Raw genomic sequence first — 15,957 nt, 5'->3', positions numbered from 1 at the left:
TAATGTTGAAATCCATTTTCAGCTCTACCCCTGAATGTACCTAAAAGAGCATTTACCCTTCCTTTATACTCAGCAGAAAAGTCTCCCTCCCCTCCAGGGCTCTTTAAACCAGCATTCTCTACTGCCTAGTGTTCTGGGTTTCTGTCAGCTCCCACTACTCCTTTCAGTCTCCTTCCGTCCATCTCCTTCCTCTGTTCACTTCTTAGATGAGGCTGCCTATGGTACCAGGCCTGCTTCCTTACTTCCCAACCGCAGAATTTCAACCACAGAAACATGGTCTTGATTTACGCCCCCTGGAGTCTCCCCTGGCTAGCTCTGCCTGGATGTCTCTCTGCACCTCTGCATCCCCCTAGACAAAAGCACTCCTAAATCCCCTGCCGTGGTCCTCTCAGCTGCTCGTGTCAGAAGCCACGACCCTCCCTGATGCCCCTTCTCTCTCCTACATTCTACTAGCCACAAACCCTGTCAATGCTCCTGCAGAAATATCCCTGGATTACAAGCATCTTCAAAAACCTTAGCTCAGGCCATCTCCCTCTCAAGAACTATTATCACAACCTCTTGATTTGTTTCTGTGCTGTCAGAATCTATTCTAACCTCTAATCTATTCTTTGAATCAGTTAGTTACTTTAAAAACAAGCGAGAATACCAACAAAAAATAATACCCTGCTGATTCTCCCGGACTGAAGGCTCCCGTTAGCTCTCTACTATCTCTACGCTACAGCCTAAAGGGCTGGCACACAACCACCTTTCCTATCTTGTCCCAACTTGCTCCTCAAATTCCCTGTCCGTACCATTCCCACCTCTGAATCCAAAACTCTAAGAACCGAGTATTTTTCCTACTTCCCCGGTCCTTTTATAACTGGGCCTTTGCACTTTCCATTCCTGCATCAGGAATAATGTCTCCTGCCCCCCAAATAAACTTCTACCCTTTTCTTTCTCTTCCTTCCTTGGTGCCTTTCATACATCTGTTACGGCCTTTATCAGATCACACAAGAACATTATTACTACACCTGCCTGTCCCCTTCACCTCGGAACACACCGAATGCCCTGCTCACACACTCTGTAGTTCTTGACGTCATCCGCACCGCCCTCACCACCAGTACCATCGCCACACCAACAGCTAATACTGAATGTTCAAACCGTCATGCACACCTAAGGCCACACGGTTAGGAAGCAGCAGCTGCTCAAAACTACTAAATGAAGACATGTATAACAACCTGCATTTTGGCTTCTCCCGAGAGCACGAAGAAGCCAGAAACTAAGCTTCTGGATTGTCCTTACCACAACCAGAAGTTCCTGCCAGAGTACAGTGCTTTGAAATCCTGCACGGGTTCGACAATCTCAGAAAATGAAAGAATCCAACTGCTTGTCCTTGAAGCCAGTCCTGTCCAAACCGCTGGTAGTAAACAGATGTGCTATGCTTTCTCCTGATACCAGGTGAGTAGCATCCAAATGAAAAAAGTCCACCAATCTTGAATTTATTTCAACTTTTGGTTTAACTTTAATTAATAAATTTAATTTTAATTGAGGCTCCTCACTGTCCTCTCATTCATTCCTTTCCTTTGACATTATTAATCGCCATTCTAGTTACTCACATTCCATTTGGCATCTCACTGCAGAGAACGAGGGTATTTTTGAGCCAGAAGGAAGTCAAAAACTTTTTAGTCTAATACTTTCACTTTATAGATAACTAAAAGCTGCCAGATATTACATGACTACCTAAGACCTCACGACAACTTGGAGGTATAAGCAGGGTTTAATTCCAAGACTTCTGAGCTATGTAGTGTGGTGCTTTTTTCACTACAAGGACTCAAATAACTGCAAACTGTAATGTGAAATTTCCACAGAAGAACCACTTCTGTATTTAAGGCTTTTTTTCTGAATTAAAAAGTCACTGACTTTTTAAAACACGCCAGTACTAAAAGGTTTTGTGATGAGTGTCTGTGATCTCTGTTAGGTTCCTTACATGCTTCCTTCTATACCCCAGCTCTGTGAGATATTACGAGAAGAGTAGAAAACCACAGATCTGGGAATCTTTCCTCAAAAATTCTTACACAGAGTTAATCCTGTAGTTATAGTTGTTGCTATTCCTGGGGACAAAAAGAGACATAAAATTTAAGTCATCAGTGGAAGACGGCATTTTGGGGGTTTATCACAAGGGGAGACTTGGAATCATCTTCAGGGTGTGATAACACTACTCAGACGACCAGTATCTTCCACCATAACCGCTAACACAAACGTTCTTCCTATAGCACTGGTTTTCATATTGCAAGCTGTATATAATTTTGATTAATTAGGAAATAAAATTTATAAAATGCAAACAACTACTGCTTATAACAAAATTAGGAAGGAGAAAAAAAAGCTACTCTAAGCAAAACACTGGCACGCAGAGCTATTTCAAGAAGCTCCCTGATTGGTGTCACATCTACTCCTGCAGTTCTTACATTTTCTATGTGTGGCTGTGAAATGTTGCAATCAAAGCTGGAAGGTCAATGCAAAAGGTGGTAACAGAGACCAAGAGGCCCTGAGGGTAGAGAATAAAAAGTCAATAAGGAAGTAAGCTGTTTAAATGGTAGTACCAGTGAATCATGTTTTTAACTTAATAATAAAATACCCATAAGTATTAAAAAACAAACAACTTTTTATTATTGAAATGTCTACCTTTTCCCAGTGAGACAGTTGTTTTAATAATACAAAATCTTAAAACATCTCTTAGGAAGGCAAATTACAATTTTACAGTAAAATAGATGCTAACTGTCCCACATATGCTCAATTAAGTCCAAATTGGTAAACTCATCTTGACTAAGGTAAAACGCTGCATTATATAATTTAATATAAAAATTGTTACTTTATTCATCGTATTTAAGGAGGTATACCATCTTTGTGTCAAGTCACAAAAAATTTTTTTTCTTATGAGAGATCTTATTTAATTCTTTAAATGTGTGTGTTTTCCTTCTTTACACAAAAATAGATTATAACTGGGGCGCCTGGGTGGCTCAGTCAGTTAAGCATCCAACTTCGGCTCAGGTCATGATCTCGCAGTTCGTGAGTTTGAGCCCCACATCGGGCTCTGGGATGACAGCTCAGGGCCTGAAGACTACTTCAGATTCTGTGTCTCCCTCTCTCTGCCCCTCCCGCACTCATGCTCTGTCTATCTCTCTCTCTCTCTCTCTCAGAAATAAACATTAAAAAAACATTCTTTTAAATAGATTATAACCAACATGGGCCTATCACTGGTCCTTAATTCCACATCCCAATACATTTTTTCATCTTAGTATTTACCATTTTCTCGGCCTGTCACCAATGACAATCCTTGTAAAGAGAAGGGCTAGAGAACAGAACTAAAGAGAAGGGATAGAGAACAGAACTTGAAGAATAGCCCACACCTACTCCCTGCAAATGTGACAATCCTCCTTACCTGTATTTGTTCCTCCCAGAGTGAACCCAGTGGTAGATTTTGGTCCAAAGAGGCCAGTTCCAAAACCACCTGAGGAAGCGGATGTAGTTGCAGGAGTTGCAGTGCTTCCAAGAGTTCCAAAATTGAGCCCCACCGAAGGGTTGCTTGTTACAAAAAAAAAAAAAAACACAACAAAATAGAGTCTATTAGAGCCAGGATTTCTTTAAGAAAAATAAAAGTTCAAGGTTAATTACCTTCTTTCATTTAACATATTCAATATGCCTCCAGAGAATACAAAAGGAACTAACATTTTTAAGCAACCAAACTCAAGTATTTTCCTGTTCTCTTTAAAAATAAGTCACATATAAAAGTAGCCTTAAAAAATACAATGGGGGGGGGGGGGCTGGGTGGCTCAGTCAGTTAAGCATCCAACTTTGGCTCAGATCATGATCTCTCGGTCTATGAGTTTGAGCCCGCATCAGGCTCTGTGCTGTCAGCTCAGAGTCTGGAGCCTGCTTGGAGTTCTGTCTCCCTCTCTCTCTGCCCCACCCTTGCTCATGCTGTTTCTCTCCCTCTCAAAAAAAAAAAAAAAAAAAAAAAAGAAGCTAGCATACTTTTAAATGGCCATAGGGAAATGCTATGAATGTGGATCATTTTCTTCTGGAATGACTCATGTACAGTCCACATTTCCAAAAGCATTTGTTCTTCCCCAACTAATAATAACATAAAGAAAAATAACATACCCAGAAATAGAAAAGTTATTCTAAGTGGTCGTCACTACCTCTCTATTGCTATATTACCACATTCATAGAGTTGGGGGGGGGGGGGGGGGGAGCAGGTATCTTGCCACCAAAACAGCAGTAAGAACTGGGGGCGGGGGTGAGAAGATGAGAAGGACTCAAGGTAACCTGGCAAGAGTAAAATGCAAAGAAAAATTACCCTCGATCCAGAGTTTTTGAAAGCTTAAAAAGAACTGCTGATAATAACAAGTGATATGAACAGAGTTCACAACTTTCAACTGTTCTTATCAAAACTCGGGGGCTCAAATTTGCTACCTATGAGTGGGAGAGCAAATTATGAAAATAAACAAGAAATCCTGACAATTTGCCACTTCAAAAATTGTGTAGGAGAGTTAGGAGAGAATATATCAACATGTAACATAATGGGAGATCCCATTCATCCTGTATACGTACCTTTATTACTTCTCCCTCACCTTCCATACAGACATAATCACCATAAGAGAAGCCAAGGTCAGTTTTAAAAAGTTTAAAAGTCTGGGATGTTTCAATTTAAGAAGGCAGTGGGGTTATGGCTGGGTTCCAGTACCAGCACCCCAGTGTCCTGGTACCTGTGTGACATTACTTAGTGTTTATGATTCTCTATTTCCTCATCTGCAAAATGGGAGTAACAGTGCCCACTTAACAGATTTTTTGAAAGATTAAGAGATTAAATGTTACTACTGTCATCATAAGGAACACTTATAAATTCAATTAAACACATTATGTACAAGGTATTATGCCAGCTAATCACTGTAAGGGGAATAGAGAAGAGCTTACTAAGAAGGTAGAACTTGAAATCAGTCATCAACACTGAGTAGGGAAGAAAAAAAAAAAAGACTACACCCTCTATCTTAGTTTATCACTGATTTTAAAATGATTTCTATGAGCACAGGTGTATGTGTGTCCCAGGTGTGAAGTACAGAGGGCTGGCAGAACAGGGTTGCAAAGTTTCACCAACAAAGCACAAATCCTAAACACTTAATCAACTGCATTAAAATGGTATTCTAGGGGGGCACCTGGGTGGCTCAGTCGGTTAAGTGTCCGACTCTTAATTTCGGCTCAGGTCGTGATGTTGTGATTTGGGAGTTCGAGCCAGGTGTCAGGCTTCCTGATAGCACGGAGCCTGCTTGGGATTCTCCCTCCCTGCCCCTCCTCACCCCAGTGCATGCACCTGCTCTCTTTCAAAAATAAACATTAAAAAAAAAAAAAAGATATTTAAATAAACACAATTGGCAAATTTTGCAAACATCAAATTAAAAAAATGGTTATTATGCTCCGCTGTCTCCCAAATAAATCAGTGATCCCATTTGGTTTTACTGCCATTCCATAAAGACACAAAAGAAGTACAGCCAAGGTAGGTCTAAAAAGACAATTAAAATATTTAAAATGTCTTGATAACTGAAGACACAATGAAGTGTTTCATACCCGAATTTGAAAACATTACCAAAGAAATATATCAAAGTGGTATCTTCTTACTCAGAAAAGCAAGAGAAATTTCTCTGTGGCAGAGAAATTTACTTAATGAAAACCAAAAGCCACCCCAGACATGACCGATTTTTGCCTCAACCTGGTATTATCTGCTAGTGACTCTTTAAGACGTGCTACAGAAAAGCCAAGTTGACTCCAGCAGATCAGGAATATTCTTTTACCTTCTCCAGCATGCCCTAATGTGGACTCAGGAGGTAACACTTACTGAGCACCTACCAAGTGCCAGGTGTGATGCTAAATACTTTCCATGCTTTATCCAACAACTCTGTGAGGTAAATAGATGATACCCCTTTTCCAGACGTGGAAACTGTTGGACAATAACATTGCTGAAACGATTTACCTAAAGAGACCAAATCGCTAGATGGCTCTAGGGGTAGTTAGGCCTTCAAACCAGTACTCCACGGGACAGACGTCAGATGGTCTCTCCTTTCATTCATTTATCTAAGCCCTTCTGACGACTGTGTACATGTTTCCAGCTCATGACTCAGAATTCCTTTACTCAGTCATTCAACAAGGATCTATGAAAGCCCTTGTCATGTGCCAGGAACTGTCACAGGGACTGAGGACAGAGTGGTAAGACTCAGATCCTGACTTCAGGAAGTTTCCAGTCAGCGGAGAGAATGAATCAATCACTCATTCACTCAAAAAATATGCACTGAGCTTCACTGTGACTACCCACAAAAATGACATGAAACGGTCTTTGCCCTCATGGAGCTTTCGTTCCACTGCTGGGATCAGAATATAAACAAGTCAACAAAAAATATAATGAATTGGGGCGCCTGGGTGGCTCAGTCGGTTGAGCGTCCGACTTCGGCTCAGGTCATGATCTCGTGGTCCGTGAGTTCGAGCCCCACGTCGGGCTCTGTGCTGACAGCTACGAGCCTGAAGCCTGTTTCAGATTCTGTGTCTCCCTCTCTCTGACCCTCCCGCGTTCATGCTCTGTCTCAAAAATAAACATTAAAAAAAAAAATTTAATAAAAAAAAAATATATATGTAATGAATTGACTACAACCGTGGTAAGTGCTATGTTACAGGGTGCTATGAGGATGGAAACCTCGTCTACACTGGCAGAGCTGCAAAGACCTCTCTGGATAGGTAAGCATTGGAGTCCCAACAGTAGACACTAGCCTGGCACTCGAGGTGGCGGGGGGGTTCCAATCAGCGGGAAGTGACCCAAGGGGAAGGGGTTGGGCCAAGCCCACCTGAGGAACTAAGAAAATGCCCAAGTTGCTACAGCAGTGTTTTTCAACCTAAGATTAGGACCCATCAGAAGTATAACATCAATTTAGCAGATCACAACCAGCATTTTAAAACAACAAAATGGAGGGGCACCTGGGTGGCTCAGTGGGTTAAGCCTCCGACTTCGGCTCAGGTCATGATCTCACGGTCCGTGGGGTTCAAGCCCCCCGTTGGGCTCTGTGCTCACAGCCCAAGAGAGCCTGGAGCCTGCTTGGGATTCTGGGTCTCCCTCTCTCTCTGCCCCTCCCCAGCTCGTGCTCGGTCTCTCTCTGTCTCTCAAAATAAATAGATATTTTAGAAAAATTTTAAATTAGCAGGCCTTGCTGATTATGTGTGCAGAGTGAAAGAAAAGGAGGTATTGAAGGAGAAAGACTCCTAGATTTTATATTTGACTATGTAGTCTGTGCCCAACCCCCCCCTTTTTTTTTAACACAAGATTCTTTTTTTGCCCTTTTAATCTACAACCACATTCCTCAAACTTCACAAGATGCCGTGTAACGCGTTCTACGCGCTCTTCTGGATCTAAGGAACTCCTCCACTTTTACCTTAAAAAGACTAAATTCTAAAGATTCCATGTCTCATCATGACAATGATCTTTAACGATTTTAATGGTCTCTGGACCTCTGCTAGCTTTACTTCGCCATTTGAGCTGGTGGTTCAGCAGGCTGCCCAAAAACGAGAAATATGCTACATTTTTCAGTTAAGTCATTACAACACACCACTCGCTCATGTACACTCATCTGCACATCATGTTCAAAATCATCACCAATAAATGCTGTAAAAAGTGTTTAAAACAAGAAACAACAAAGGAGAGGGTCCCATGAGGTACAAAGACCTGAGCTCCTTTAAAATCCCACATCATTAAGCCCTGAAAAGTCCCACACCGTGTCTCCTGCAATGAAACCTGAATTCTCGGGGAGAAACTCTGACTTGTGCTCCTTAAAATCTTCTATTACACTGTCTTTTTCTAAAACCCCGAGTAAGCCCCAGTGCCGTTCATTCGTTCACCATTCGGGCTGCCGCACCGCTGGGGCTCGGCGTGACATGCCAGGCCCTTCCACGCAGCCAGACCCCCTCCGTGGGGACAATGTGTGAGTATGAACCATCGTAAATTCTGGGGGACCTCACAGCCCCGAGACCATCTGCCCTCCTGGCGACCAGGCCGCCGTGGGGGGGGGGGGGGGGGGAGCGGCAGGGCGCTGAAATAAGGCAGGGCTTCGAAGCTGGCCCCGGGCAAGTATTTTTCTACCAGGCCCACCGGGAAGGAAACCCGGGGGGCGGGGGGAAGAGGGAGGGACGGGCCCATCCACCGGAGGCTCGAGGGGAGGACCCGGGCCGGGGAACGCGAGGAGGTGCGGTTACCTAGACGCCCCAGTCCCGAAGGAGAAACCGCCGCCTGCGCCGGTCCCGCCGGCGGCTACGGTGGTGGAGCCCAGCGTGCTGGTCCCGAAGGAAAACCCCGTGGACATGGCTGCCGGGGCTCGGAGGCGTCAGCAAGCTGCAAGGGGCCGGGGACGCTCCTCTCTCCTCAGAGTCAAGGCGGGCCGCGCAGCATCACTCTCACCCAGCCACGACCTGGCGGGAACTTCAAGTCCCAGCGGCTGAGAAGGCCGAGGTGGGTGGGGCCACCACGCGAGAGCACGTTCCGGCGCCCGCCGCGCGCACGTAGCCCACCGGGAGCGAGGCCGCCGCGCAAGGCGCCCTGGGAAGGGGGGGGGGGGTCGGCGCGCCGCGCAAGGCACCCTGGGAGGGGGGGGGCGTGCCGCCGGCTCTCTTACGGAGGTGGCGTCCGGCGTTAAAGGCAAGGCGGACCGTTTCGTTTTAGTTCTGTTTTGGGATACGTGTTGACGTAATCTGTACTTTATGGTTGTTGAATCTCAATTATTGCTTATGTCCTTCCCTGCTGGTAAAAGGGATGCGCGGAGTCCCAGAGTGAGGAAGACCCTATGGAGCATTCTAAGCGCCTTTATAGTAAAGGAGGCGACCTCAGTTTTTGGTTGGCTACCGCCCCTTCCCGGGGAAGTACCGGGAGCGTGTCTGCTCCCTGATGTTTCGGTAATCGATCGATGATAATTCATCCGCTCCGCGGCGTTTCAGAGAGAGTCCGCTGCGGGGGGGTGGGGGTGGGGGCGCTGTGGCTGACCCTGTTGGTGCTGCGCAAACTCCCTGGCGATCAAAGGCTGTGGTCAAGTCCAAGTGTTGCGGCGTGTCCTGCTGGGTAGCAGTTTGTGCAGAGGAGCAGATGGTATGGATCCTTTCGATCCTGTGTGTGGTGCCTAACGGGCTTTCTACTCCGTTTCTGCTGCTGCTACCAACAAGACAACTGTTCCCAGAATTCCTTGTGCCCGTTCAAACGCATAGTACCTTCAAGTAGTGGTATGGGGGATCCCCAACAAAATGCTTACCTCTTCGTTCTGCCTGAGGCTCGTCAAATGTCAAACGCTCCTACAAAGATTGTTTCTAAGTAACATTTTATTGAAAGGATGGTCAAAGATCATCAGATACTAGCGAACAGGTCTGACGCGAAAGTCAGAAACCAAAACAAAACTAGAAGGAATGGAGAGAATTGGGGAAGCAAAAATAAACAAGTAACTTTATTTTTATCTTATCTTATACCTAGAGAAACGAGATCCACAAAATCAGAACAGAGTGCTACAAAAAATTTTTAGAAAAAGGAAAAAGGGAAATGTAGGTGACCAAATGAACTCTTAGCCTGGGAGGAACAGCATTCCAGTAGCGGTCGGCACAGCTAGTGCCCAGATCTTGGATTCTAGTATCATTCTCCAATTAAAGGGACTGGACCTCCTTGAGAAATTATTAATTCTAGGAGTTGGGGTGGAAAAGATGCAAGATGAGCCTGGAGCATATTGTAGTGCCAGAAAGTAAGGAAGTGCTCAAAAAACCAGAAACCAAAAAAGCCCTGCCTATATTGATGAGGTATGTCAAAGGACATAAGGGAGCCAAGTGAAAAATTTACTGATGGCCAAAGCTGGAACAAGAAACTGAGGAACTATCAGATTATAACCAAAAGTTTAAAATGAACATCGGTAAATCCACACTGATGTAAGCGAATGAATAAATAATAAATGGGGAAGAATAGAAAAATATCTTGTGCAGAAGCATTCCAAATCATTAATATAGAAACACTGCCCCACAAGAGGGGGAGAACAACTCCTACTCCATAAGGGTGGTATTATAAGGTCGTAAGAATTTCCCAGAAAATATATTAGGAAGACAAAGGGGGCGACTGGGTGGCTCAGTCAGTTAAGCGTCTAACTGTTGGTTTCCGCACAGTTCTTGAGATCGAGCCCTGCATCAGGCTCTGCACTGACAGAGCGGACAGGCTCTTTTTCTCCCTCTCTCTCTGCCCCCCTTGCTCACTCGCGCTCTCTCTCTTTCTCTCTCAAAATAAAAATAAACATTAAAAAAAAAAAAGACAAAGGCCTAGAGAGTAGGAATAAAAGAATAATAAATTAGAGTCAGACCAGGACTTTTCACATCTGATAGAAAAAAGAAAGGAGAGAGGCGCTTGGGTGGCTCAGTCAGTTGAGTGTCTGACTTCAGCTCAGGTCGAGCCCCACATCAGGCTCTGTGCTGACTGCTCAGAGCCTGGAGCCTGCTTCTGATTCTGTGTCTCCCTCTCTCTCTACCCCTCCCCTGGCTCATACTCTGTCTCTCTCTCCCTCTCAAAAATAAGTAAACAAAAAAAACAAACAAAAAAAAAAATAAGTAAACATTTAAAAAAATGTTTTTTGAAAAAGAAAGGAGAAAGGGAGGGAAATGGGAAGAACAATAACAGAAGGAAGGGAGAAAAAAAGAAAAAAATAATAAAAAGAAAGAAACTAATTATCTCAGAAATAATATAAGAAAATTTCCCGTAATTAAAGAAAATGTGTTTTTAGATTGAAAGAGTTCAGCATGGGGGCACCTGGGTCCAACTTCAGCTCAGGTCATGATACCACGGCTGGTGAGTTCAAGCCCCACCTCAGGCTCTGTGCTGACAGCTCACAGCCTAGAGCCTGCTTCAGATTTTGTGTCTCCCTCTCTTTCTGCCCTCTTCTGCTCATGCTCTAATTCCCTCTCAAGAATAAAAAACATTAAAAAAAATGTTCAAAGAGTTCATCATGTTCTCAAAACACTGGATGGAAATAGAGGAGAAAACCAAGTTTCTTGTTTTAAAATTTCAGATCATGGGGGTGAAGAGATCCAAAAAGCTTCCTGAGAAAATAAAGTGGGGACCTCCAAAGGGAAACCAGGAAGTCATCAGGTTTCTGAACAGGTACTGTGGAAGTTAGGATGTGTTTCTGGGAGCTCTCAAAATCCTAAGAGAAAAAATTTTTCCCAGCACAGGATTCTAGACCCAGCCACACTATCCATCAAAGATTTGTCTTTTGCCTTATTTCAGGAAGTCATTAAAGAATATACTCCACCAGGGGCGCCTGGGTGGCTCAGTCGGTTAAGGGCCCGACCTCAACTCAGGTCATGATTTCACGGTCTGTGAGTTCGAGCCCCACATCAGGCTCTGTGCCAACAGCTCAGAGCCTGGAGCCTGTTTCAGATTCTGTGTCTCCCTCTCTCTCTGACCCTCCCCTGTTCATGCTGTGTCGCTCTCTGTCTCAAAAATAAATAAACGTTAAAAAAAAATAAAAAAAAAAAAGAATATACTCCACCAAAACAGAACAGAACAAAGTAAGCAAATCAAGAAGAATACAACATAAGATCTAGGAATTCAACACAAAAGACTAATCAAGACATTTCCCTGGCTTCACCATATACTGGTGAAGGGGAGTCCCAAGATAATTCAGTAGGCCTAGAGATCAACTGGAACAACCTGGAATAAGAAGGGAAGAGACTCTTAGATATCTAGGGACCTCTGGACAGATGTCTCAAGGAAAAACAATGAAACTGAGAGATTATCTGTCGGACTTAACCATGAAGGAATACTGGATCTAGTGTGAGAATACTTAACATGAGTGAGAAAGAAAACTAGGCAAATTACTCAAAGAGGCAATTGAAAAAAAAAATTCAATTATATAAGAAAGGAAATGAAAGTGGAGTACTTAATTTGGAATCACAGTGAAGAGTCTATAAGAATAATAATGAAAACATGAGTGTGAATTCAACTTTTTTAAGGTGTTAAAACTCTAATAGCACAAGAGGAAGGGGAAACGCAAATCTGAGAGCAGGGGATTTTCTACAAGAGCTAAATTCTGACCTTAAGTGAAGGAAGAAACTGAAAAAAATTACCTAAAACTGAAAAAAAAAAGTCAAGAAAGAGTCCTAAAACTATGTTACTCAGACATACGAAGGTAAAAAGAAAAAGACAAAAATCAGAATGAGTGCTTTGGGGAAGTAGGAATAGTGATGAAGCAGGGGGTAACCAAATTTTGTTATAAGCTTTATGCTACTCTTGAATATTTGTTTGTTTATTTTTTTGTTTGTTTATTTTAAAGTAGGATCCATGCCCAGTGTTAGAGCCCAATGTGAGGCTTGAACTCACAACCCTGAGATGTAGACCTGAGCTGAGATAAAAAATCAGACGCTTGGCCAACTGAGCCACCCAGATGCCCCTACCCTTGGACTTTAAAAAAAAAACAGTATATATTACTTTGAAAAGAAGTTAAAATGTCCTACTTCATAGACTTTTCCCAGTTACGAAAATATCATACTTGCAGAAGAATGCAGAAAGTATACAAGTTGTGTTTATAAACTAAACATCCACATCATGAAACACCCATATTGTGACCACCACCCACATCAAGAAACTGGATGCTGCAAGCAACTTACAAGTTCTTTTTATGCCCTTCTTCAATCACACTCCAATTTTCCTTATAGTTTCAGCACCTCTGTGTTCACCCCTAAACATAGCTGAGTTTTGTCTATTTTTGAACTATAACATAAATGGAATCATAGCATATGGTTGTTTTGTGTCTTGCATTTTTTGTTCAACCTTATACTTATGATTTTCATCTTTGCTGTTATATGTAACTGAATATTCATTAACATTGCTGCATATTATTCTATTTTATGACTGTATCACCATTTATCTATCCACCTATTTTATTCCTGCTGTTGTTTATAGTTTTGGGCTATTAGAGATGGGGTACTAAAAACATATACATAATATTCTATAATATACTATTGCATATACATAACATACTATTGCATATGCTTAAGATTCTCTGGAGTCCACATTTAGGAGTGAGTTGGTGGTTCATAGGCTATGAACGTGTTCAACTAGGTAAGGTGATGATAAACCTTTGAAAGGCTTTGTAACAAATTATACTCCCACAGCAACTATGGTCTGAGAGTCCATGCTGTTACGTATCCTTGCCAAAACACTTTCCTGATTAATAATAGAGTTAAATACTTTTACATATAGTGATGGAACGTTTGGATATCCTATTCTGTGAAGTCCTGTTCGAATGTTTTACCCATTTTTCTGTGGAGCCTCTGCCTTTTTAAAATTTATTTATAGGAACTCTATATTTTCTGAATATGAATCCTTTGTAGACTATATATGTTAAAAATGTCTTTTATACTCACTGGATTGCTTTGTACTGCCTTATTGTCTTTTTTTCCTAGGAATAGAAATATACAATTTAAATGTAGTTCAATTTACTATGTAAATTTTTTATGGTCTTATTTAAGTATTTTTCTCCATAATAAAGTCATGAGACTATTCTCACCTAACCTCCATAAGTCTGTTATGCTGCTTTTTTGCATCTGAGTCTTTAATCAACATGGGAATGCATAGTGTGGGGTAAGGATCAAATTTCATCTTTTTACCCATATAGATACCCATATAGAAACCAAAGTTTCTCAGCCCTATTTACTGAAAAGAGGGTTTCCCCACACTGATCCCCAGTATCACATTTTTAATAAATCAAAGATCTATATATGTGGGTTTATTTCTGGACTTTCATTCTGTTCCACAAGCCTATCCGCCCTATTCTTGCAACACACTACCTAAGTTACTGTAAATGTATAATGTCTCCAAAATCCCTTTGGGAAAATCTTGCTTTATTGTTCTTCCTCAAACTTATTTTTAGCCCTCTACATTCCCATATATATTGTAAAATCAGCTTATCACACATATGTACTGACAACTCCCCACCACACCCAAAATACAGACGCACACCAAGACTGTTAGGATAGTGATTGGGCATACACTGAATTTGTAGATAGAGTAGTTTGGGAAGAATTGATATATTTTAAAAATGAGTTTTCTATTCCATGAATGTAGTGTACCCTCCCATTTATTTAGGCGTGTGTGTGTGTGTGTGTGTGTGTGTGTGTGGAGAGAGAGGGAGAAGATTGAGATTGCATATCTGTATACCTATTATCCATCCATTTATGGAGTTTTGTGACATGCTCTATAAATATCTTACACATATTTTGTTAAATTTGTTGACACCTAATATTCTTTTTATGCTGTGGCAAATATATCTTTTTAAAATTCCATTTTCACCTACATTGGAACTTACATGCTGTTTCTATTATGTTAGCAGTTACTCTAGCAAATAAAACATATAAACACAACTTTTTAAGGCTAAAGTTAACCAGCACTCCCACTCTTTTCCAAGGTAATGCAAGGATACTAGGATACTTTATGTCACTCCTAACTCATGTATTTGAATTATTGTTCAACTTAGCAAAACTTTATTATTGCTTTAAGCAGTTCGTGTTTATTTACATTTATTCATTTCTGTGTTTGAAAATTTTTTTAACATTTATTTTTGAGAGACAGAGACAAAGCATGAGTTTGTGGGGGAGGCAGGCAGAAAGATGGGGAGAGAGACACAGAATCTGAAGCAGGCTCCAGCCTCTGAACTGTCAGCGCAGGGCCGGATGCGGGGCTCCACTCACGAAACTATGAGATCATGATCTGAGCCAAACACAGAAGCTTAACTGGCTGAGCCACCCAGGCGCCTCTCATTTCTTTATGTTAAAAAGAATTTTCGGGGCGCCTGGTGGCTCAGTCGGTTAAGACTTCGGCTTAGGTCATGATCTCGCTGTCATGGGTTCGAGCCCTGCGTCAGGCTCTGTGCTGACAGCTCAGAGCCTGGAGCCTGTTTCAGATTCTGTGTCTCCCTCTTTCTCTGACCCTCCCCTGTTCATGCTCTCTCTCTGTCTCAAAAATAAATAAATGTAAAAAAAAAAAAAAAAGATTCTTCATTTCTTTTGTATCTTAGATCTCCCATCTGTGATCATTTTCCCTATTCTGAAATACAATTTAGAATTTGCCGTAATATGGATCATGGCAAACTCAGTCTTTCTGTTTTTGTCTTTTGGAAGATGTCTGAGTTTTTTCCCCCTACTTTCATTTTTTGAAAGATATTTTTTCCTGGAAAAAGTATTTTATTTTTTAAGTGATTTATTTCCCATTAAAAAATTTTTTTAAGGGGCGCCTGGGTGGCGCAGTCGGTGAAGCGTCCAACTTCAGCCAGGTCACGATCTCGCCGTCCGTGAGTTCGAGCCCCGCGTCAGGCTCTGGGCTGATGGCTCAGAGCCTGGAGCCTGTTTCCGATTCTGTGTCTCCCTCTCTCTCTGCCCCTCCCCCGTTCATGCTCTGTCTCTCTCTGTCCCAAAAATAAAGAAACGTTGGAAAAAAAAATTTTTTTTTTAAATTTTTTTAAGTTTATTTATTTATTTTGAGAGAGAGAGAGTGGGAGAGGGACGGGGGGCGGGGAGAGAATCCCAAGTAGGCTCTGCACTGTCAGCATGGAACCCCAGGTGGGGCAGGAACTCATGAACCATGAGATCATGACCTGAGCCGAAATCAAGACTTGGACGCTTAACTGACTGAGCCACCCAGGCTTCCCTATTTTATTTGATTTTTTAAAGATTTTATTATTAAGTAATCTCTACACTGAACATGGGGCTCAAACTTACAACCCTGAGATCACGAGTCACATTACCAATTGAGCCAGCCAGGCACCCCTGCAAAAAGTATTTTAGATTATTGGTTGTTTCTTCCAATAAATGGCAGATACCATTGCAATGTTACATGCCTTCTACTATTGCTGATAAGAAGTCAACTGTAAATGTAAT

General features: G+C 42.2%; 1 protein-coding gene across 2 annotated transcripts in view; it reads right to left on the bottom strand.

Annotated features, from left to right (window-relative positions):
• Positions 1-8,562, bottom strand: part of NUP58 (nucleoporin 58) — a 50,054-nt gene extending 41,492 nt beyond the window's left edge. For both annotated transcript variants that reach the window (XM_047859414.1, XM_047859406.1), the window contains exons 1-2: positions 8,266-8,562; positions 3,419-3,561 (exon numbers count right to left, since the gene is read on the bottom strand). In XM_047859414.1, the coding sequence (XP_047715370.1) occupies positions 3,419-3,561; positions 8,266-8,372 (250 nt within the window). In that variant the 5' untranslated portion in view covers positions 8,373-8,562. The remainder of the gene's footprint in view (positions 1-3,418; positions 3,562-8,265) is intronic.
• Between the last annotated feature and the right edge of the window lie 7,395 nt (positions 8,563-15,957).

This window comes from Prionailurus viverrinus, chromosome A1, assembly GCF_022837055.1.
Source record: "Prionailurus viverrinus isolate Anna chromosome A1, UM_Priviv_1.0, whole genome shotgun sequence".
Classification (NCBI taxonomy): domain Eukaryota; kingdom Metazoa; phylum Chordata; class Mammalia; order Carnivora; family Felidae; genus Prionailurus; species Prionailurus viverrinus.
Note: the sequence above shows the minus strand (reverse complement) of the source record. Positions and strands in the feature narration are given on the sequence as shown.